General features: G+C 45.4%; 2 protein-coding genes across 4 annotated transcripts in view; both read right to left on the bottom strand.

The window, feature by feature from the left end:
• Positions 1-94: 94 nt before the first annotated feature.
• fzr1b (fizzy/cell division cycle 20 related 1b) lies at positions 95-6429 on the bottom strand. Its single transcript, XM_085805211.1, has 14 exons — positions 6253-6429; positions 5726-5919; positions 5424-5525; positions 5244-5307; positions 4876-5003; positions 4403-4485; positions 4123-4306; positions 3956-4021; positions 3748-3850; positions 3375-3556; positions 2249-2482; positions 1337-1441; positions 888-980; positions 95-624 (listed from the first exon to the last, which is right to left on the bottom strand). The coding sequence occupies exons 2-14, from the start codon at positions 5801-5803 to the stop codon at positions 583-585; spliced, it is 1464 nt and encodes a 487-aa protein (XP_085661337.1). The 5' UTR covers positions 5804-5919; positions 6253-6429; the 3' UTR covers positions 95-582.
• Positions 6430-12370: 5941 nt separating this feature from the next.
• Positions 12371-23215, bottom strand: part of LOC146971137 (3',5'-cyclic-AMP phosphodiesterase 4B-like) — a 51535-nt gene continuing 40690 nt past the window's right edge. For all 3 annotated transcript variants that reach the window (XM_085805208.1, XM_085805209.1, XM_085805210.1), the window contains 9 exons: positions 18743-18836; positions 17294-17520; positions 17100-17198; positions 16415-16579; positions 15951-16050; positions 15558-15712; positions 15308-15430; positions 15036-15218; positions 12371-14940 (listed from right to left, as the gene is read on the bottom strand). In XM_085805208.1, the coding sequence (XP_085661334.1) occupies positions 14563-14940; positions 15036-15218; positions 15308-15430; positions 15558-15712; positions 15951-16050; positions 16415-16579; positions 17100-17198; positions 17294-17520; positions 18743-18836 (1524 nt within the window). In that variant the 3' untranslated portion in view covers positions 12371-14562. The remainder of the gene's footprint in view (positions 14941-15035; positions 15219-15307; positions 15431-15557; positions 15713-15950; positions 16051-16414; positions 16580-17099; positions 17199-17293; positions 17521-18742; positions 18837-23215) is intronic.

Here is a 23215-nt window from a genome sequence, read left to right on the forward strand (position 1 = left end):
GAAAGAAAAAGTGTCTCAGTGCTGATTTCTTATCTCTATACACACAGATCCAAAACATTTTTGACATCTGACAAAACACCAATAAACAAATCTCTTTGCAGCTGCATGAGCAACTGTGAGTGTTCATGTATTTATTGTTTTTTCTTCTCTTGTATTTGTATACTGCTGTAGATCATATTCACACATTATCAAAATATAGAAACCCTCCCCACCCGAGCCAGGCTTCCTCTCCTTCTTCTCTGTTACAAATGAGAGCCTTTTAAAAATGTGACGTTGTTACATTATATAGCTTAGAACTCTTGTAGATGTATACTTCTACTAATATAGAGTAAAACAATTTCATCACTTCCACAACAGAAAAAGAAAACAAGACCAACTTATTTTCAGCAGACAACATGTCCAGACAATAGACTGCTTCTTTCTTTTTTCTTTTTTAATCAGTGTCGTCACTGTGAGGGATGGCAGTTGTTTTGAAGTTGTAGAAAAAGTGGACTGGTGTATGTTGAGGATGGTGCTGAGATGAGAGTCTGTGGGCGTGGCCACGCGACTGTGCACTTCAACCACAGCTTTGTAGGACGCTCACTATCGTATTCTTGTGAAGAGGTTCAACACTGACTTTGATTCCTGAGGAAAACAAAGACATTTTTGTATCAAATTACACTTGAATCCACAGTTGCCTTCATCACTCAGGTGAATATTAATTTCAAAGGTATTTTAAATGACATGGCTTTGTGATCAATAAAAAATAAAGGGCCCCAGCATTTACAGGGAGTTGGGAATTTAATAAACTTCAAATACCCTCATCTACTCTCCAGAAATAATTTACTAACTTCAAACAGTGAAGGCATCAGACCTGTGTACACTGTAAAATGACAAAAGTACTGTACCTTGGTGCAGCGTGTCTTACTGAAGACGTTCCAGAAACGTAGTGTTTCATCTCCTGCTCCTGTAACGATGGCCTCCCCATCTGGTGACACGGCCTGAGGACGAAGACAAGAACTGGTGAAGGGGGGTGGGGGCGGGGGTTGGTTGGAGATAGATACTGGAAACTGCTGAGGAAAAACTGGACATCACTGAACCAGAAATAAATCCAGTGATAAAATGTAGGTGCACAATGTACTTTTACTTAAAATATACTTAAGTACATTTTTATACCTGTGCACTTTTATTTTATTTCAACTGGATTTTAAATGTAAGACTTGTACCTAAGCCAAATCTTAACTCCTTCCTCTGCCACCACAGGATAAATGCATTCTGTGTTATTTCAGACACATGTCAGTGGCACTGAGCTGCATGTGCTGGATCATCAACACTAAATATGCATATGTCCTCTCACCAGATAGAGAACTCTGTAGGAGTGTCCAGTCAACTTGGCCACCTGTGTTAGTGACGGATACTTCCACACCAGGATCTGGTTCTGAGAGTAGCCATGAGTGCTCACCTGGAAACAAAGAAATAACTATTAAATTAACAATTATGAACGTAAACATAAGCAATTGGGCTCCCCCACAGCTGAGCCAGCACCTGTTTGATACTGTGCCAACAAATACTTCACAAACAGCAGACTGTTATTGTACTATACAGGATTATACACGATCGTACATAAGGACAGAATAAGTAAACTAAGCCTTTACCAACTGGCCAAAATATACATATATTCCTGAATTTCAGACAAAATGCTAAAAAAAATATTTCTTATTTGCTAGAAACTGTCTTGACATATCTACGGTCAGAGTATTGTTTGTTTTCTGGTAATATTTCACATCGTCTCACAGTCCAGCATTATATTAGCAACATAAACATACAGGGTGTCTGGTTGTTACCATTTTATCTGACATTTTTAGATAATTAAATCCATAAATTGATTAAGGAAGACAATATTTTTCTTTAAACTGTTACAGTAATTTTATTGATTACTGTGTTGTTACTTGTTAATATGCTTCGCAATAATAGAATAGAATATAATATATTTATTGTCATTGTAACATGTACAACAAATTGAAATGCCCTACCAGCCGGTGCAACAAAGTAGCATAGAAATGCTATAAAGGAGCATAAAAAAGTAGCTAAAATAAATAGCATTAAAATAAATATGACAACCACATATTCTATCTCCTGCCAATTGAACAATCCCATATTGCACTAACAAGTTCACATTTACTAATCGAAGAGAGATATTGTCTGGGAGTTGGTGAATATCTGCAAACATAAACTGCAAGGACTGTGAGTCATGTGTGCGCTCCCTCACCAGTTCGTTGGCGTGTTTGGACCAGGCCAGGTTGCAGACCTGCGAGCCAGTGTCGGTGCTCTGCAGCGCCTGACCTGTCAGTGTGTTCCAGAAGCGCAGGCAGCGGTCGGCGGTGCCGCCCCCTGACGCCAGCAGCCCGTGTTGGTGCGGCGACCAGGCGATGGCCTTCACCGCCGCCAGGTGGTCGCTGTACTGCTGCACAGGGAGCAGGCTGGAGCTGTTCCACACCAACAACTGGCCAGAGGGAGACAGAGTGAAAGAGACAGAGTTTGAAACTTGAATATCGTTTTACTCTCATTGCTTATTCAAAGTCCCTGTAAAGCGAAATTGGAGTTTTGTTTCAAAATATATTAAAAGTGTTCGAAATGTATTGATAAAAACATGCAAAAAGACTAATTTCTGTGCAGTGCTTAATTTTAGAGTTTAAGGTTTAACCGTTTCACTCTGTTTCAGTGGTCTTTGTTTTTAAGGGCAGGCTTACAGAGGGGGCGCCGTGACGCACTGCCGTCCCTACTTTCATAACTCCTCCCATGTGCACAGTAACATTATAAATACTTAAAGAATGCCAACGACCGTCTGCTGCCACTGCTGCTCTGAGCTACCAGTCCACCAGCGTGGTCTCTTTCTTTGATAAAATAAAATGTGATGCAGACTGATCGGTTCATAATAAAACATTTATTTATTTAAATGTGGTGCTTTTTGAACATAGTCTATACAGATCCCAGTCCAGGTGAGCCTCTGCAGCGTCCGTCCCACAGCTGACCGCCACAGCAACGGCTACACCGGCAACAACAATGAAGGCTGCCGCCCTCAGCACACGAATCTCCGCTTGCCCTGACAGCGCGCCTCGGCGGCTAGTGCTAGCCCGGCTCGGCGGCTAACGCTAGGCCCGTTCATCTCGTGCTGACGGCGGCGGCCCTCATTGTTGTTGTGGTGTAGCCTTCAAAGCTCCCGTTGCTGTGGCGGTCAGCCGTGGGTCTGATGCTGCAGAGGCTCACCTGGACTGTGGCTCGGGACGAACGGGGCTAGCGCAGCCGCCGAGCTAACGCGTTAGCCGCCGAACTAGCACAAATGAGCATCAGTTGATTTACTAAAAAAGTTAAAGTTGACCTTTAAATTCTCCCACCTTGTTGTCGTTGCCCCCAGATGCCAGGTGCTGGTGGTCTGGAGACCATTTGAGGCCACACACTTCTTGCCTGTGACCCTGCAGCCTCCTCTCAGCAGAAGGGGGAGTTCTGACGTCCCGCTGGAGGATCACTCTGTCCCGACTTCCAGACGACAGCTGCTCTCCATTCCACGCTAGGGCACCTTGGGCACAACGGAGAAGAGGGGAGAGTCTCATGTTTCACTTTTGCTATCTGGTATTGCTCCTGCTGTACGACACATGACTTAGCTCAGTGGTAAATTCTTAAGATACTCTCCATCTTTGCCTTTCATGGACTCAAAAAACACACTTTAACCAGCAGTGTGCGATGAACTCGACTGTGGCTTGAACTGACCTACGCGGGCTGAGTGACCCTCCAGGCTCGTCAGCTTCCTCCCTCCAGCTGCATCCCAGATCTGAACGTAACCTTTGTGAGTTCCTACGGCGACCAGACTTCCCTGATGGGACCAGAGCAATCAAATTATATACTTGTTTCTATATTTCCAATTTGATCTTGTGCACAAAAACACAAATTAGAAGTGGATTCAGTTCTGGCAGCTCACCCTCTCGTTCCAACAAACTGATGTAACCGAGTCTCCATCCACTGAAAGGTCACATAACCTGGTCACCTGTTAAAAGACAGTCACACATTTCATTCCTTGCCACTTGCCAGCTGAGGAGAAATTTCACAATAAAAGTCTAAGTTAATTTCTTCCTGAGCTCTTCTCACCTGGCTGGTGCAGGCACTCCACAGGTAGACGCAGGCTCCCAGGCCGACACTGAGCAGGTTGCCCGCTGACCAGTCTACCAGGTTGAGGTAGAAGTCATCCTGCAGCTCCGGAGCATCCAGCACTTTGAAGGGGATCTTGGAGATCTTCCGGGCTGGTTTACGAGGGGAACGGAGCAGCTTGTGACTGCAGGCGTATCAGGAGAAACAACAGTTTACGAACCAAGGTCAGACCGTAAAGCACCGATTCAGCTCAGTCTGCAGTGAATGACGTGAGCCTTACCTCTTGTTACTAAGTGGAGAAAGGGAGTAGGGGGAGACTTCATTATCGCTATCGAAAGGCACTCTCTTTGTGTGGACAGTGTACTGCAGAGGATGGAAACACAAAACATAATCACACTGGGAAGCTGCAGTTTCCTTTCTAACTTGCTCAATAATGATTTATCACAATTAAAAAGTAGATTACACACATTTTCTTACCATGTCTTAATTAGTGAAAATTATTAAAAACAATTTCTACTCATCATGTCAAGCTAAGATGCACACATTTACACAAATACATTTATGGATTTTACACATTATTCCACAGATCATATGAACCCCCGTTGTTAGAGAATAACATATTATGTGTTGTTGAGTAAGAAGTAACATTTTGCATATTAGATGTTATTCGTCTTTGTATCTCACAATCATATTCTTTTTCAGTGGTGTTTCTGAACACATTTAGAGACAAATGAGGTTGGAGTTGGCACCAACCCTAAAAAGGCTGCGAGAGTCCTGAGAGAGGACCGTGTGCCGCCTGTCGTCTGTGTGAGGGTCTGGCACCGTCTCTATCCCGGCTCCCAGCAACTCGTTCCTCAACAGGGCGGCATATGCCACAGTGTCTGCAGGTAGGGGAGTGGAAGTAGTGATGGACACAGAGGAGGTGGAGGGATATGATCCAGATTTAGAAGAAGAAGAAAGAGCAGAAGATTCAGGTTTATTGCCAAGCAGTTTTTCCGCATAGGAGCAATTTTCTTTGGTCTTTTGATGATGTACAATACGATAATAAAAAGTAGGAACATTACAAGTGATACAATGCCTGAGGAACTTATCAACCAATGCATCCACGGATGATTTCTGACCTTTGCTTGAATCTGAGCTGGCATCCTTTGCTTTATGGTTCTGATTTGGAGAGCGACAGTTCTCCTGTAGGGACAAGGAGAGCCACTTTAACCATGACTGCAACAACACTTCTTACTGAGCTACATCTGTTCTGAAACAAAGTGACCAGTCAACCCCCCCCCCCCCCCCAAACTACTCACATTGGCGTAGTGGAAGTTGATGCTCCAGTTGCTTCCAGCTCGGGTGGGGATGAAGCGGTCTCCTGACTTAACACTGACAGGACTGCAGGTGGCACTTACACACTGTGGGGGATCAAAGAGAGACAGTGAGGCAATAAAAATACCACTAAGAGGTGGCCAGGAGCAATGCTTTCCAGCACTTCTACTCACACCACACTATACAGCTGTTACATGCACTTCTATGAGGTGTTTTACATGCAGCAGCAGCAGCAGCAGCAGCAGCAGCAGCATTCACACACATGGCTGCTTGCTCTGCCTCCTACCTTAGACAGGCGGGCCTCTGTCGGCAGGTTCTGGTGGTTGATTTGCCTGAGCAGCCGTCTCTCGTACTCTTGGTCCATCTCTCCAGGGCTGACGAGCAGCAAGGCCCCTCTGCTGCTGCCCTCCCCGCCCCGCCCCCCTCTTTAAACCTCCTCCGCTCCCTCCCGGTGAGGCAACCCGCACAGGATCCCCATCTCTGCGAACACAGAGCAGACATTCAGAGCAGGGGTCGCCGCGGAGAGCGAGCTGCTGTTAGCGCGGTGGGGACACACCAACACGGCCTGGTTAATGCATGTTCATGTTCATGACATGTAAGCTGCGTTACTGCTCTCGGTGCGTGCTCTAAACAGCAGCTCAGACCCTGCTGTTTGACAGAAAAGAGGGCGAACATCGTCTGAATTCGCCGAGCAGCTGCACTGTACGCTAAATGACAGCCGCACCGTTGTCATGGCATCATGCTCGCGCACACAGCAGCCCCCTTTTAACCGTCAGCTGACGACCCCGCCGCTCCACACCGACGCTTTCTTACCGACTGACACGGCGGCTCACGCGACCACAGCGGCTGCCATCCTCGGTGCGGAAGATCCAAAGCTGCTCGAAGCTGTCGTCGTTTTGTGCCACAGTAACAAGCGGTGCGGTCGAGTGCCAACGCGACTCACTTGATGTTGTTTATGTTCGCGACAAAGATGGCGACCGAATCAGCTGTAGCAGAAATTCTTTGGCTGCTCTCTGCTGTCTGTGAGAGTCAGAGAGCAGCGCTCAACAGCGCCGCCCGCTGCCCACTCACACTCCCTGCAGTTGATGTCCCGCTGTGGTTGTTCCCGCTGTGGCCACACGGCGTCGCTGCTGCACTGCAAAATGACTTCGTTTCTAAACCCAGAGGATTTCTTTGTAGTTCACGTGCATGTTTCAAGTTAGAGTGGTGTGACAGAAAACATAAAGGAGGCTTAACCCTGTCCTGTATGACCCTGGTCCCTCTTTAGACCATAAGAATATATTCATCCAACACAGATTTTCAGCTTTATACTTCATAACTTTTAATTTAATTACAATCATTTTAAACAGATGGCATGTTTACTTGTTCATGCTTTATAAAATAGGCATAAAATATAACATATTTCCACATTTGGTTCAATAACAACTCTGAATAGTCATTCCATATATTTTGTCACCAATGGGAGGGCCTAAATTGTGTCAAAATCAGAATCACCTCAACAGGCCTACTTACAATAAGATATAAAAGTATTGGTTATGAAATTATGATATTATTTTTATATATAAAGTGTTGGGAATAAAGTCTCCTCATACCACATCTACACTGGAGCACTACAGAGGAACAGTATATAGGGAAAATAGTTTCCTAGAGCACCAAGGTCCCCGAAAGCCCTGGATTCCCATGTGAATACACTATAATTAACTTTTAAAAGCAAGCTCTTGCATTAATTTGTATGCCATCTGTGCTGTCGTCAATAGCTGTGTGTCACGCAGAGAGTGAGAGTATTGATAGCACATGCTTGCCCCAGGGCCCCTGTGTGAGTGTGACTTCAAAGTAAATAAAGACCTTACATTGGCCCCCACTGATACCCAATTTTCCATCCACCTGCTAATGGCAGTGCTGAGCACACTTTGCAAACAGGCAGATAAAGCTTCACTCTTTGAACTCTTTCATGTCTGGCTTTTGTTCTGAGCCACTAGAACAACGAAAGAGAGGGAGAGGCAGAGACAGGAAAAGTGGCCCGCTGCTGCCAGCGCCTTAATGAGACTGACTGACATGGTAGAGTGGAGACAAGGCATGGCATCTTTGGTGGCACGCTGATCTGCACGTAGGCCGTCACACTGCCCAGTGGCATACTGCGAGACGCACATACGCTATCAGGGCTGGAATGGTAACAACGTGCATTTACTCAAGTACAGAACTTGATACAGTTTTGATGTTGGTTGACGTCATGTCTCAGTTTCATCACGTTTCACAGGGGAACACTGTCCATTAATCCACCACATTAATCTGGCAGCTGTGTTTAGCCTCCTGCTTCCATTTGAGATTGAGATTTCCCATTGAAAAAGAACATTATCTTTTAAAACACATCTTCATACTTCAGGTTACTCCAGTGTGGCTTCCAAACTTTGGGCTTGTGCAGCGTGCGTCGGGGCCCCTTGTCACGTTGTCGATATCCATGAGTTGTTCCACTAGAGCAGATCAACCAAAGTGAGATTTCCCCTCCAGACTACTCACATGATTTAATTTAAGTAACAGTTTGAGGCCCAAAGCCGTCACTTTATCCAATATTTCACAAAAATACAAAAGATCAGAGTTATGGTTCTGGGCAATTTTTCTTCTTTTCTTTCACACATACACACACAGCCTTGTCAGATGAACTCAAGTCAAATGAACTCAAGTGCCCTTTCATTTCCACCATTAATCCATGACTGTGAGATATCTTTTTCAACAGCTCATCCATGAATAATCTATTTTATTCATTTATCCTTTCATTTAAGCTTCACTCGTTAGCTGGTTTCAATACACTCTCAAATTCAAAATGCTATTTTAATCTTGCACCTAGCACCTGCATTAGGAACTTGGTATTTAGAATTTATAGATTGTTGACCATGAGGGATACGAGTACTTTTCCACCTCTGTACATTACACACTATAGGCACGTTTACAGCATTCCACGCACAGGTTCCCAAACACCAGGCTTACTTACAAAGAGCTATCTGACCGTGATCACATTTTGCTTTTTCGACAGCCCAGCCACAACAGCCGCTCTTATCTGCATCCTCCATCGGCTCCACACAAGAGCAACGTGCAGCGAGGCCCACGTTGGAGCAGCGTCAAGGAGGGCAGCGTCTAGTTGTGTAGAGCAGCTGTCTGCACTGGTCAGGGTGGAGGGGGAAACGCTGCGGCCTTATCGCTCCTGTAATACAGTGCTGCTCAGTGGGCACAGAGGAAGCTGGGTCAGTGCTTGCAGACTGTGACGCTCTCAGATCCTTACGGGAATTCACAACACAACAACAATAGGACTCTGACTAATCTCATCTTGTGTGTGATGACAAGAGAAATAATAGTTTCACTGTGATTAAGAGAGAAAAAGAAGTTTACTTTGTGTCACTCTGAGTGTTGAAAGCAGCCTCAGCATTTTCTTTCCCGGCAAACGTGTGTAGAGAAAGTTGTTGTGGAAAGAGTAAAAGCTCGTGCATAATAACCTGAGGTCTGGAAAATTGTGCAGCATGGTATTACTGTAAGACAACAACCTTATCTAAAAATCATGTCAACAGCACCACATGTTGTTCAACACCACAGCTACACAGTCAAAGTCCATATTACTTAATAATGATTTGGATGGCACCAAAAACCATTGTACACATATATATGTTTAAGGTATATACTATACATATGTGAAATAATTGAGGGTATTTCTATATAGACAGTCATGTTGTATTGAGATGAAACCATACAGGCAGACTCAGAACTGCACCCTGGGCTCAGATCCACATGACCTTTGATAGCATCTCAGAAGTTTACGTTCCACTGCCTTGTTTATCTCACCCCTTTAGATGTGACATAGGCCTGTTTGTGTAGGCCTCCCATTCCTTTTTTCTTTTTTTCTCTCTCTCAGTTTCTTTTCCTCCACCACAGACTGTGCATGTTGAGAATCACCACCCACGCTTTGGCTTACTTTGACACAGCAGAGAGCTTCAGAGCTGCATTTCTCTCTCTCTCTCTCTGTCTCTCTCTTCTCTTCTCTTGCTCTCTGTGTCTCTCTATGTCCGTATGTCAAATAAGGACAATTATTGATCTGGGCAAAATCAAGAGGGAGGTCTTACAGATTAAACGTGATTGGGTTTACAGTAGACCTTTATCTGGATGAGCCCACACAGACGGGCTGAGTGTTTGGTGAGAAAGTTAAACAACAATCTGAGCAAGAAAAACCCCTGACATCCAGATCTGGTGTGTGGAAGTTGGTTGGTTGTGTGTGTTTGTGTGTGTGGGCAGCCATTATCACTGTTCCATCTTTACCCACAATGTATTGTGGGTTTCTCTCTGTCGTCATGTGTCACATCTGTTCATCTGCTACGTCACGCGGTTTTCACTGTGGGTTCCTGCATGCATGTACCCTACAAATGTGACATCTATGATCCCAGCATCCCAGGGGTGCATTGTATTGTATTCTATTTCTGTTGTTGTTGTTGTTGTTCTATTTTATTTTATTTATGCTTTTTGACAAACAAAGATGACAGTGTGCTCTTGTGTGCCGCCTCGTCCCCACAGGGATGTTCCGTTCCATGTCTGAACAATTCCCAGACCGGCTGCATGCTGGGTAAAGAGCCCGGAGGAAGCAGCACAAATGTCAGGCTGGTGCCACATCCTTAAATGCATCATGATTAAATGTGATTTGACACAGACAAGTGCTTTACACACATAGGCTAACATCCAGGGATCCACTTATCCTTTAATCACATACATCCAACCGCGGCAAAAGGAACGAGTCAGAGTGATAAATAAAATTCAGCCATTACACATAATCATCTGTTTGTCTGCCACATATCTAACTGTGACTAATGTTGTTCAGTTTTCAGGTTGATTAATGTTACTCTGAGTTGCATGCATAATCCTGCTTTACCTCATGGAAAGGTCATAAAAAACTTGTGCCTTATGTTTTAGGTTTGTTTTGACATTTCTGATGCATTTGCTCCTTCTGTGTATTATATAACTGCTGCCATGCACAGTCTGTGTATCTTTAGATATTTAAGACAGTTGCATGCGAGGGAAAAATCCAGACAGGGAGAAACAAATGCCGTATCTATGATGACTGCCGCTGCGTTCGATAACTCAATGATTTGTGACATTTTCTGGGAAGGACGCATCCTGTTATTGTCCTAATCCTGCATTTTGGACTCCATGAAACACAAGACACGCGCGCACACACACACACACACACAGATCCGAGGGGCCTGAGAGGAACTAACTGCCTCATCTGATCGTTTCCAGATTCATCATTTTCTTTAGAGCGGGGCAGGACTGTCTTTTTCAGCTCACTTCCTCACCCATCTGTCTCAGCCACTCTGAACTGATCTCTGCCATCTACACACACACACACACACACACACACACACACACACACGGCTGGAGCGCTATTAAATTATCCTGGAATGCCCCATATTAGCCTGTATTCCTACCAATGACTGGCCAGTTGACTTCAGTCCTTACTGTCAACCCAACTAAAAACAAACAGCAGCTGGCCAGGAGAAACTTCAGGAAGACATTTGTTTTTATAAAGTGGAGACGGAGAGAGCAGGTTTGTTTTGCTGGAAGTGGTTTTCTTCCTCTCCTGCCTTGGCCCCAGGCCGTGGGCCCTTTCAGGGCCTGGCTGCTAGAGTGGAGAAAGGAGGCTGACTGGCTGAGAGCCTCGGGCCCAGTCTGAACCCAAGCAGTTCACAGACACTGCTGCCGGGCCGGGGAAGTCCGCCTTCGCCCTGCTGACGTCAGTCACCAACAGACCACAAGACTTGTGTTAGACTTTCAAACAAACTCACTGCCCATTGCTATGGCACTGTGGACCACCACCATGGAAAACACTAGTCCCTGTCTGTGCGAGTGTTTACCATAAACAGTTACCTCATTTTTGCTGAATCTAAAGGAAGAAGAGGATGGTTCAGGTTTCCTGTTGTCACCCAGACATGTAGAGACTCCAAAGTAAACAGTCTGATGTCTCACACGTGTTATTCAAAACTGAATCTGTGATTCATTCATTATGTATCACACATGTAGCACAATTTAGATTAGAAAGCCCTACATTGTGTCAGGAACAAAGGACATGCAGGTAAGTGTTTCCCAGCACTGGCCCATGACTACTGCCAGTTTTGTCCTAGCATGTAAAATATTACAGCTGCGATGCTTGCCTTCTCAAAGCTCCCTGATGTGATGATGAATACATCCCACCTCATATGATTTTAATCTCTCTCTCTGAATATGAGGAGAAGACACAATTACTGTTAGCACTGCAGAATTAATATTCATGTCTATTTATTAAGGTTTAATAAACCCCAGAGAAGTCTATGACTGAGCTTCCACAGAACACGAGCAGTGAAGATGAGATTACATCAGTAAATGCCTTCGGTCTTCCCTCCTCTGTTTTCTTGCACTTAGTCAGGTCTGGAGATCTGTTACAGTCATCTCTGCCTTCATGCTAATTCTACTCAACATGCCATCCTGTTCATCACGTATTCCAGATGCTTATCAGTGGGTCAAGGTGCTCTGGGCTCTGGGAGAGTGAATGCCCTGAGGGCCCAGCACATAGCACCACTATCTCTACCCTTCCTGTTTACATTGCTGCCTGTGTGTCCAGCACCAGTGAACTCATATCAGAGGGAGGAGATGTCACTGGTGTCGCTGCAGGGAAGTCACAGCTTCCACAGCTCAATCAAGTTGTTTTTCCTCCTTCTGTTGTTTCCACCTGGTTTTTCCGCTCTAGCGATGCAAAGCTGGAACCAAAGCGGTTGGTTTGTTGTGATGACATGTTTATGAAGATTGTTTCACTGCAGCTGGATATGAATGAAACACATCTGGCTGTCATGACATGTAGGTCAAAACACTTTTCATTAGCCAGGAGGATGATAAAAAAAAAGAAACTCTTAGACCACAGCAGTCTGTAATACATGCCCATTTTAATAATCTGATAGAAAACATTTGTTGAGCACAACATACACAATTTTACCATATATTGTGAGGAAAACACTGAAAAAATACATTTGAAACAATGTTATATATTTCAGCAAATATTCCTATAGCTGTACAATGACCCGTCACCGTACACAATATACTGCAGTAAATATCCAGCCTTCATCATCCACCAGGAACAAGAGACAAAAAAGAAAAAGCTTCTTCTGCACCTCGTGTGAGGTGTTGTTGCTTTAGGCTGTACAAATGTTTCTGGCTGGAATATCAAACCAAACATTTCAAATTTACCAAAACTGAAGTGTGTAACTTCACGTAATGGTCTTGTAGCAAAACAGCTCGCTGAATAGAATAAATCAGAACCACCAGACGAGTTCAGTCAAACTGTGATTTGACACTTGGTAGTGCATATAAATAATAACAAATATACAGTGAATATTATCAATCAATATCAATATTATCATGTACAAGGAATAGATAATAAATACACTGTTACAAACAGCTGAAGGGTCAGCACAACACAGCTGGGTGCAGCAAGGTTGTGCAACTGTGTTACCACTTACATACTGAAACACACACACACACACACACACACACACACACACACACACACACACACACACACACACACACACACACACACACACACACACACACACACACACTCACTCACTCACACAAAGGAGGTATCATGTCATGACACGATGTTGGCCTCCGTCTTATTCTGAAGGTTGCACCTTACAACGTGGTACCTCTAAGGTAGTGTTGGACAGATCAGCGACCAGCTGCAGAACTGTCGACATATTCAAAGTGCTGCAATAATAACTACAAGATACAATTATAATATCACTGACAGGTGTCTGTATAAATGTGCACGCAGTCTTACAGTCATTCAGAGTTCAAAATGAGTGACGGTGTAAAGCATTTTCACGAGGATGGGATGCAGTTAACTACGACAAGTGTATGCAAGTGTGTGAGCTGATGAAAAGAGGAGGAATTACAAGGTGGAAATAGTTGAATATAGCTGAGCACAAAACTAAGTTGTGGATTTTTGGGTGTTAGATATTTTTTGGTGCAGTTTAACTTTGCAATAAACTTTCAATGGCCTCATCTTTTTATTTAGCTACAGGAAAATGTGAGGGATTAATTTGGTTTCTGGTTGGAAGTTGGACTTGTTACACTAGGGAAGCATGTGATCACACTTGTCAGAGTTGGCAGTGAATTCATCAAAGTGCTTACATCTTTGGAATTCGTTTCTTTTTTTTTGGTTGTTTTGGGGCTCAAAGATAGAAAATACATGTTCTTTTTTAAAGGAATCTGATTGATGAGTTATTTAACTACTTATGTAATGAATAATTGGAAAAAATATTTGGATAAATCAATAAAAGTGTAAATTACTGATGCTTTACACGCTCTTCTTTCTATATGCCACAAAGTGCAAATTGTGCTGGGAAGTCAACTGATTTTTAGAAATACATCCACTGAACGCTTTTGTGAAAACAAGCTTATACTATTGCCAGAACATTAGGAAGACTGTGTGAGACAAAGATGTCCTCTCTGTAGAAAACTTGACAAATTTTACAGCTACATGAATGTGTTCAATAAATTATAAAAACACTTACAAAAAAGACACGGCTGTAAAAAAAAAAAAAAAAGAAAAAAAAAGAAAGAAAGAAAGAAAAAAAAAGGCACACAACTTTTTTTTCCTTTAAACAAGTTTAAGAAAAAACTACTTGACCAGTAGTTTCAGTTGGACACTTCCATCCAATCCTGACACAATACAAAGAATTGTAATGAACATAAAAAAATGTCCTGAAGTGCAAGTTTTGGATTTTTTGTTACTTGTCCCAGTACATGGATTCATATCATCCACTTCACCTTTCTTGTCCGTGAGGACCAAGTTGCAGCTCTGCCTCTGCAGTCCGACAGTAGTCCCTTCTTTAAAGAACAGAGGCCACACTCTTCCAGCTCCCTTCTCGGGCTCAAAAACAAACTGCCACAGGGTTTCCAAGCCTCGTTTGCAGGGGTGTCCCACATTCAGTCAGGCCCTCTCTTAGCCAGGCAGCTCCGAGGAGCCAGATTGCAGGATTGCTCCACTGCAATAAAATGAATTCAGGCTAAAACAGCACAACATGCTGCACTCAAACAACACCATCAGTTCAGCTATGTTTCCGCTGGGGAGACGTCACGCGTCGCCATGTCTACCCCATCTTCGTCAGACGGATGGCTTTGAAGTGCCACTGCGTCGCATCCGTCGCTTGTCTCCATCATCCCGCTCTCCTCATCTCCGCCCTGTCCGTGCTGATCATCCAGCGTCAGTTCAAACTGAAACTTGCTGGCCATCGGCCCCCCCTCCAGCTCCCCCAGTGGGCCTCCCTCTCCGTCGCTGGTGTAGAAGGGAGGGGAGGGGCTTTGAGGGATCATGCTCTGGTACCAGTTCCTGTTGTCCTCAAGTGTGTCGAGGATGTCCTGGGCGTCGGGGTGGACCAGGTCGGCCCACGTCTCCCACAGAGGGTGGACGATGTAGTCGATGAAGCCAACCTGGAAAAACAAACAGCGGCGACGTCAGTACGAAGGAAAAAATACAATATTACACGATTCCCTTCCTGTTTTTGGAGCTGGATGTGTGTGTTTACCTGTGTTCTCTCCACTGACGCTGTGTGTTTGTCACACATGGGGCTGATCTCCATGCCCCGCTCCCTCTCCCTGTCCCCCTGATGGAAGAACTCATCCATGATCCTGTCCGTCCACTGCCGGTACAGGTCCAGGGGTTTGGTGGGGTTGCTCAGGTCGGCACAGTGAACCATGTTCCGCAACACCTGAAGAAAAACCATTACAAAAATTGAGCACATCTCTGTAAAAATATATGAGCGCGTGTGTGATGTTTGTGAACAAGCGCGCCTCCTACCTGCATTCTGTCTGTGTAGTTGTCCAGCAGCAGGACTCCAGAGCTGGTCACCTTCTTGGTTTCCACCATCGTCTTCAGATCAGCCAGCAGGCTCATGTGTTTGGACATGTCAGTTGCCAAAACCTGAGAGAGAAAAAGAGAGAGATGTGGAGAACGATGTGAGAAATAGTCGGGAAAGGAGCGATAAAGTAGCCAAGGTGTGATTTTTCAACACTCCCCTCCTCCGACAGAGATGAAGACGTTCTCTCACCATGTCTATGACCATTCTCCGCAGCGTCTGCTTCTGCTTCTTGGAGAGGTTTTGGAAGATGTCGCAGTTGTCTTCCTGCAGCAGTTTGAAGCCCACGGCCAGGTGGTGGTTCTCCAGCACTGACTCATCATTGTACATCAGAGCCAGCTCCGAGTCTGAAAGGTGGAGGAGGGGGGGAGAGGGAGGAATGACAGGAAGGAAGAAATTAAATTGAGCCTTTTAAACTCAGGTCTGGTAACCATAGGAACCATTCAAAATCCCTAAAAAAAACCCCACGTTGTTGCCTTTGGAGACATATCCCATTAAACCGTGCAAATGGTTCATGCAGACTAAATAAATCGCTCCTGAGTTTTTGCGACAGACAAAAAAAAAATGGGAGAGAACAGAACTCACTGGTGTTGATGAGGAACTGGTTGGACACTCCTGGGTGGTCCACGTCGTGAATGGCTGCGGCGAAAATGGCTGCCAGGATCTCGAGATCGGTGAACACCGCCTACATTGGCAGGAGAAGGAGGAGGAATAAATACAAATGAGCTCTCATTGTTAATAAACTGGCTGAGCAGCAGAGGCCGATCCCTTTGTGTCAACCTCCGAGGAATGCATTACAGAGCCGCGCCGGTATTGGTGACGCTAATTCCAGTCACCCCATTAAATCATAGTAAATAGCTTTGAGAAAAAGGCGAGGACACTTTATCTGCATCATGTTCTAACTACTAATTAAGGATAAATATTTCTAAGCAGACTTAATTGCTGGTTAAGTACTGGAATTCTGCACGAGCATTGTCGAGCTAAAGATGAGCAATTGAACAACAAAAAGGGACAGTATATGAAGTCAAACTGATTTGAAACAAGCTTACATCCAGGGCGGGGGTGGACAGGAGGATGTGTGTGGACTGGGCCACGTCGGCGGCGTGCAGGCTGTTGTGGTAGGCCACGTCCGAGTGATAGTGGCCCTCCAGGGTCAGCATGAACGTCACAAAGGTGTCCGTTGGAATCTTGAACGTCCTCATCAGGTCTCGCTCCTGTGTGCGACAACAGAGCGGGGGGGGGGGTTAGGAAAACAACGTCCCGGTGATGCCTAAACTATAACGTGACAGCGTGCTGTTTGTCCTTTCGAGCATCTCTAAGAGTAGATAGTGTATGTTCACCTGCACACTAATAAAACCACATTCATCAAATTGTGAATCATCACTACGGAATAGACGGAGCTGAGAAATGAAAACACTCTCTCCTGCCAAGATGATGCGTGCTTAGAAATCAATTTCAGCTGCTAATGTTCCTGAGCAGATGCTGCTGCAGTGCTACATCACAGAGAACAGACTGTACGCGCTGACGTGGGCTCTTCACGCCTCCGATGTGTACAGGATGAATGCTGAATGCTTTTCAGTTTGCTGCTGTAGCCGTGCACCTCCTTAAGTTTGATCCTTTTTTTGGGTGAGTGCTCGCTTCTCCCTCTTTTTTTTTTACAGTATGAATGCTTTCACACAGCCCTGTCTGCCTTGGTGTGTGAAGACGAGGAGGATGAAGAGGCAGGGCACTGACCTGGAAGATGGTGTACATGATGCACGTGAGCGGCCGGTTGTGGGTGTGCTCGGCCACTTTGAAGATATTCAGTCCCCATTTGTTGATGTCTTCCAGGTCCTGTGAGGGAGCAGATGAGGCGACCGTGAGTGTCTCAGCAAAAAAAAAAAAAATCTTGAAAATCATGTGATTCACTAACATGTGAATCATCCTACCTTTGACAGCAGTTCCTCCTGGTCCGTCTTGACCCCGAAGCGATTGCCTGTGCTCCCGGAGATGCTGGCCGTGTGGCTGACCTTCCTCACCCCGCTGATCTGAGTCATCATCCCACCCTGCTGCTGCTGCTGCTGCTGCTGCTGCTGATGATGATGATGGCCCTGCCTCCTCTTCCTCTCCCTGGACTTTGGAACTGGACATGGAAGCTCCAACTCATTCTGCTTGTCTGGAGAGAAAGCGAAGATTGGAAAATATTAAAAACAATGTTTTTCAGATAAAAAGCCAAACTGATCTGGGAGCTGCTGGGTGAGCACCCTGGCTTGTGTTGCTACTGTACTGAGTAAACAAAGCTAACAGAAGGAGATAGTTGACTTTTCACACCAACGTGGCAACACATTAAAACTACACTGACAGTTGCTTCATGAGCGAGGAATCCTTCAGATAAAAACCTCAGCTTTAATCACATACAGGTATACTGAATGGTCAAGAGATGCTGGTGTGATCTGACCCTGTGTCAGTGACAAATTGATTCTGAGAAGTGCAGCCCTGTTGTAATAACAATCCAGAGAACTGTGCTTGATACTGAGCTGAAATGTTTAGTTTAGAGGAGGGACTTATTAATGTGCGGGTTTGTTTCCAGCATGTGATTCAAGTCTGTCTGCTGGTTGAGTGTGATTCTCACATGCTGCACACAGCTGACAGCGTGTGTGAGCGCAAGGCTCCCTCAGCCTGTGCATGACCACACACACGCACGCCGCAGTCAAGAAGAAAAAACATCTCAGTTGCATCCTCCACAAAGCACAGGAAGAAACGGATCTCTCTCTCCCTCTACACCTGACAGGAGTTAGCTGCAATGCAGATGACAACAAAAACCGCCAAAGCTTCAAAGGAAAAACTTGTGGTGTTTGTCTCCTCTCTCATGCAGACAGCGCTTCTTCTATTTTCCCTTTTTTTTTTTGCTGCACCGCTTCTATTGTTAGGAAATGGGTCTAGTTTCTCTGGCGTGCATCAACCAGCGCCTTGGCTGGATGGGATGGAAGGTGGAAGAGCTGAGGAGGGGCAGACTGGCTGGCTGGCTGGTAGGAGGCGAGGAAACACCGTTGTCCTGACGATGAATAATGCAGCGTCTATGTGGACCTGATGGCACCGGGCGGCCGAAGTCTTCCTCTCCTCCACCCCCCCCCCCCCACACACACACACACACACACACACACTGCTCTACAGTCAGAGCAACAGGACTCTCTCTGCCTCTGTGTCCCCCAGACCAGATCAGACTGGTTTTCAGAGCAGTGGTGCAGTAACCTCACAACCCCTGCCACATACAGACTGTGTCATTCCTGGATGATGTGGGTTCACTTGAGTCTCACACTGCAGTGATGCACGCAGTACATTTTTATGATGGTGTGTGCGTGTGTGTGTTTTGCATCTGAGTGTGTTGCAGCACTCACCTAGGAAGGTGTTGGAGATGTACTCTGACACTTGGTTGCCTGAGCGACTCATCTCAGACAGGTGGCTTAGCTCCCGGTTCAGCATCCTCTTGAACTGGAGGCAAAGAGAAAAAAAACACAAAACCGACATTATGTTAAATAATGTGCACAATCAAAAGCATAATTATTAAATCATTTTACTGCAGTTTCTGAGCAAATGGTCCAAGCACTTCCTGTTATTTTCCACTGGAATGTGTCCCATGAGAACATGGCCTTTGTGTTTTTTTTATGCGCCATATAAGGTCTGTGTTTATGTTTTCTTGAGCCTGGTTCAAATTAGCCACTAAGACACTTGACTGCTTAGCATTTCAACAAATACTGCGATGCATAATATACAAAAAAGCTAATGTTTATGCACACTTTTCCAGGGGAACAAGATGCGCCAGATTTTTGCCCGTGCACGCAAACCACCGAGCTAATCAAACACATCCAAGTGTGTAATCAAAACACAATCAAATCAATGTGTAATCAGAGACATTTCACCAGCTGCAATGAAAAGGCATGAGCACACACACACACACACACACACACACACACACACACACAGTCCCATCTATGGTAGATCTCCTGTGGGACACACCTTGATGTATCCCCAGGACACAGAGAACAGGTAGTTGGCTTCAGGCATGGTGCTGAGCTGTGCTGAGCCCCTGGTGCTCCCCAGCAGAAGCCCTGTATGCTCCTCTCTGAGTGGACCCCCCAAGGCTGAGCTCAACCTACTGCCTGGAGCTCAAGGCGCCACCAGATCGCCGCTCCAACGGTCGACTCTGGTTAAAAAAAAACGACAAAAAAAAACGCCCCGGCTGAACTCTCTAGAGAGGGGCTGCAGTGAACCCCCCCTACATCCCTGGCCAAATGCGCCTCCTCATAGCGTCGCCCACTGTTTTCCACGATCGCAAGCCACTGGAGAGAGTGATGGAATCCCCCTGGACGCGATCAATTTCCTTTCCCCCTTTTCTCTCTTGCTCTCGCTGCCTCTGTCCGTCTCTCTAAACCTCCGTCTCCTCTTGCCACCATCCAAATGTTATCCAGTGACACGCGAGAGCTGGAGGAGGAGGAGAGGAGGAGAGGAGGAGGAGGGGGGAGCTCCAGCCTTCCCAAGCCCAGATTGAGGCGAGGAAAGAAGGAATGGCAGGCTCTAGGGCAGAGGGAGAAAAGGAAAGGAGGGACGGAGAAAGGCGGAGAGGAGGAAGAGGGGGGGTGGGGGGGGTGCACTCTAGCTGTAAGAGCCCCTTGTGGCAGACAGGCTGCTAGAGCCTCTCTCTCTCTCTGCCTCCCACCCCTGCTACAGCTGAACCATGCACAGCACTGCAGAAAACACAAGTTTGGAGAACCCCCCCACACACACCTCTCTCTCTCTTTCTCCCTCACTCCTATACTCTCTGCAAAACCCCTCCCACCATCTCTTTGCCCCCCCATCTCTACCCCCCCTTCTTGATTTGCTCCCCCCTGCTCAGTAATGCAGAACAGATCCAACGCATACTGCGCAATGTGAGGCTTCAAAGCACCACAGTGTTTATCACATGGGTGAGGAGACGCTGGGTGTTCATTTACCAGACTGGGTTTGAGTCTCTTTCATGTGGAGCTGCTGCTCAGTCTGCGCTATATTCTTCTCACTTATCAGCTATTGTCCACAACAACAACATCACCCCGAGACGCTTTCCCTGTCTCACTGCAGCACTTTTCTCTATTTGAGACACAAATAGAGACGATGGGAGACAAACAGATGAGAGAGTGTTCAGTCTGCAGCCCACCAGTGTACCACCAATTGCACGACAACCTGAACGCCATGGCAACAGAGTCACGTGGCCCACTCCGCCGTTCTCACAGTGGTCCCTACTCTAAACACAGCGCATCCCATCACATACACGCACGCACATGCATGTACAACCACACACACATTCAATGCACAACCACACACATTCAGTACACAATCCACGGAGATCCCTGAGACAGACACAACTAGTCTGGATGCTGCAAGGACAGAATATTTGTTTCTTGCAGAACGAGCTGCACGGTGGCTTTTCTCCACAATAAAGAGAGGCACTAAATCCAAGTCAAACTCTTCTTAATTAATACAATGGGATAATGGTGCAATCAATTCCATGCCCTGAAAAAGCGATTATGCTTTTCTGCTTCTACAATGCGTTCAAACATTATGAGAAAATAAATCAACCATGATTGTGCCTTTTTCCAGGGTCTTTTTTATTTCTTACAATGGGGTCTTTTCTTTTCAGACTGGACCAGACTCTCTCTGGTCACAGCTGTCTAATAGCTGTCAAGCAGACAGCTAACATCTACTTGACTGTGAAACTTGAATACCACTTTCAAAGCGTTGGCCGCACTCAAAACCCAGACTGCCAGAGGCAGTCCATAAAAATCAAAGAGAGCTCGTAAGAACAAAAATTTCAGCTTGGATTCAGACGGCTTTATTCCATTCAAAGGGAACTTGTAATTGATTCTTTAAAGCAGCGGAACAGTGTGGATTTGTGTGACCTCTAGGAAATGAATCAGGCACAAAGCCACATGTCAGTCACTCTGGGTCATGTAGTTCAGCTCAGACACACAGCATACGCTCACGGCATGGTGACAAGTAGATGACTGTGCTCAGGAGAATAGATTACTCAAGGCATGGTATTAACTCACACATCCTTTTGCGTTAGCAGAGAGTACATACTACATTCAGAACAAAACCTCAACTTATGAAACCAAAAGAAGTTACATAAACTCTACCAAAAAAAAAAAGTTGTGGTCAGTTTGCAGAAGTTGATGAGCTGATGCCTTAACAAGTTTGAATATTCAAAATAGGTGCATCCTGAAGCCATTGTGTTCCAAATGTAGAAGTAAATGCTATGAAACACTATTAACACCTCAAACTCATCTAAATAAATGCAAACAGTGTTTTTCATTTTTTTAACCTGCATCCAACTTCGCGTGCTTCGGCCAACTGACCTGAATCCACAATGATCCATCCAAGCTTAAACAACATTCTCAGTGTAATTTGTAAAAAAAAAAAAAAAAGAAAAGAAAATTTAATATTTAATTTTTTTGTCTATATTATCAATTAACTGAGATAAAATCAAATTAAATATTCCACGGTAAATCACTCTCATGGCGAACCACACTCTTACAGCAAAGTGTAAGCAGTATCGCAACTAACTCACCTTTTTCCAACTGGTAAACATCCCAAAGTTTTTCTTCTGCTTTTCAGAGCAACATAATCCCATTGTTACTTAAAAAAAAAAAACCCTAACACAACTCAGAAGAAATCCCGTAGAGTTACAAGAGCAGTAACTTTGTTCAGTGCGTCTGAGACTCTGCTGCTTCCTCTCTCTATTCTCTGTTCTGTGGCATCGGGCAGGAAACATATAGCGATAAAGCTGACTTGACTGCCTGGCCTCCACAGTCTAACAAGAGATCGATGGCTCCTCCCCCTAACACCGGCCCAAGCATGTAGTCCCACCTACTTCCCTTTTACTTGATAAAGTAATTCACTGAGGTAATTTACTGGCAGATATCCTGCTTCCTTACGCGGCCTCAGGCACCAAGCAACTAACATACCTGAGCTCATCAGTGAAAAGTCCCAGAAAACAAGTTTGGCAGACTCCGACACTGATGTACTGCGTCACAGAATTACAACATAAATGTACATATGTGTTCATTTGGCACAAAGCCTTAAAGGTTGGCTCAGTTCATGCAGCAATCTTTGACCTTGAATGAAACAGCAGAAACAGAAACCCTGATTGCACAGCGGTGGCATTGCATTATGATGTCAATCGGTTCCTGTGCAATCTGACAAAAGCCCAGAGTGAGCAAAGGCTGCCTCCTTCTCGTGTGAGGCTGTTTACAGCGTCAACACACAGCTGATGAGGCCTAGCGAGTTTTCACGCTTTAGTAATATTAGAAAGACACGTTTCCTAGAAGGTGTTGATCAAAAGCAGGAAAGAACAGGGTCAGAGTGGAGACAGGTTTCATATTCACTTCCCTCATTCTGCCTTATTTTCCATGATAGCCGCACATTACAGGAGGTTCAACTTTTTAATTACAATTAGGCACCATAATCACTACTGTAGCTTGTCTGATCTCCTCACCACCCTTTCAGTCAAAAGGAATCACCACACTATAATTTAATGTCCATTAGCCCTGCTACAGCTACAGGCCCACCGCTACATCTGTTTCAATAATTTTGTCATTTTTTCCCCACTGAAGACGGCGGGGCTTCAAAGCTGGAGTGACCACACGTGAGTTAAAGTTTCCTACCCCGCTCGCGCTCTTGCTCGGGGGCTCGCTCGCACGCTAGCCCGCAAAGCGCTAAACTCCTCTAACTGGATTCAGATGGCAGTGTTTGTCCAAGGCCGTCACCAGCATCAGCATGGAAGTGTGGCGGGGCTAATGATAGTGAGGGGCAGGGAAGCAGCGCCCCGCTCTGAGGTC

Source organism: Trachurus japonicus, chromosome 17 (genome assembly GCF_045865225.1).
Source record: "Trachurus japonicus isolate A0001 chromosome 17, Traja_1.0".
Taxonomy (NCBI): Eukaryota; Metazoa; Chordata; class Actinopteri; order Carangiformes; family Carangidae; genus Trachurus; species Trachurus japonicus.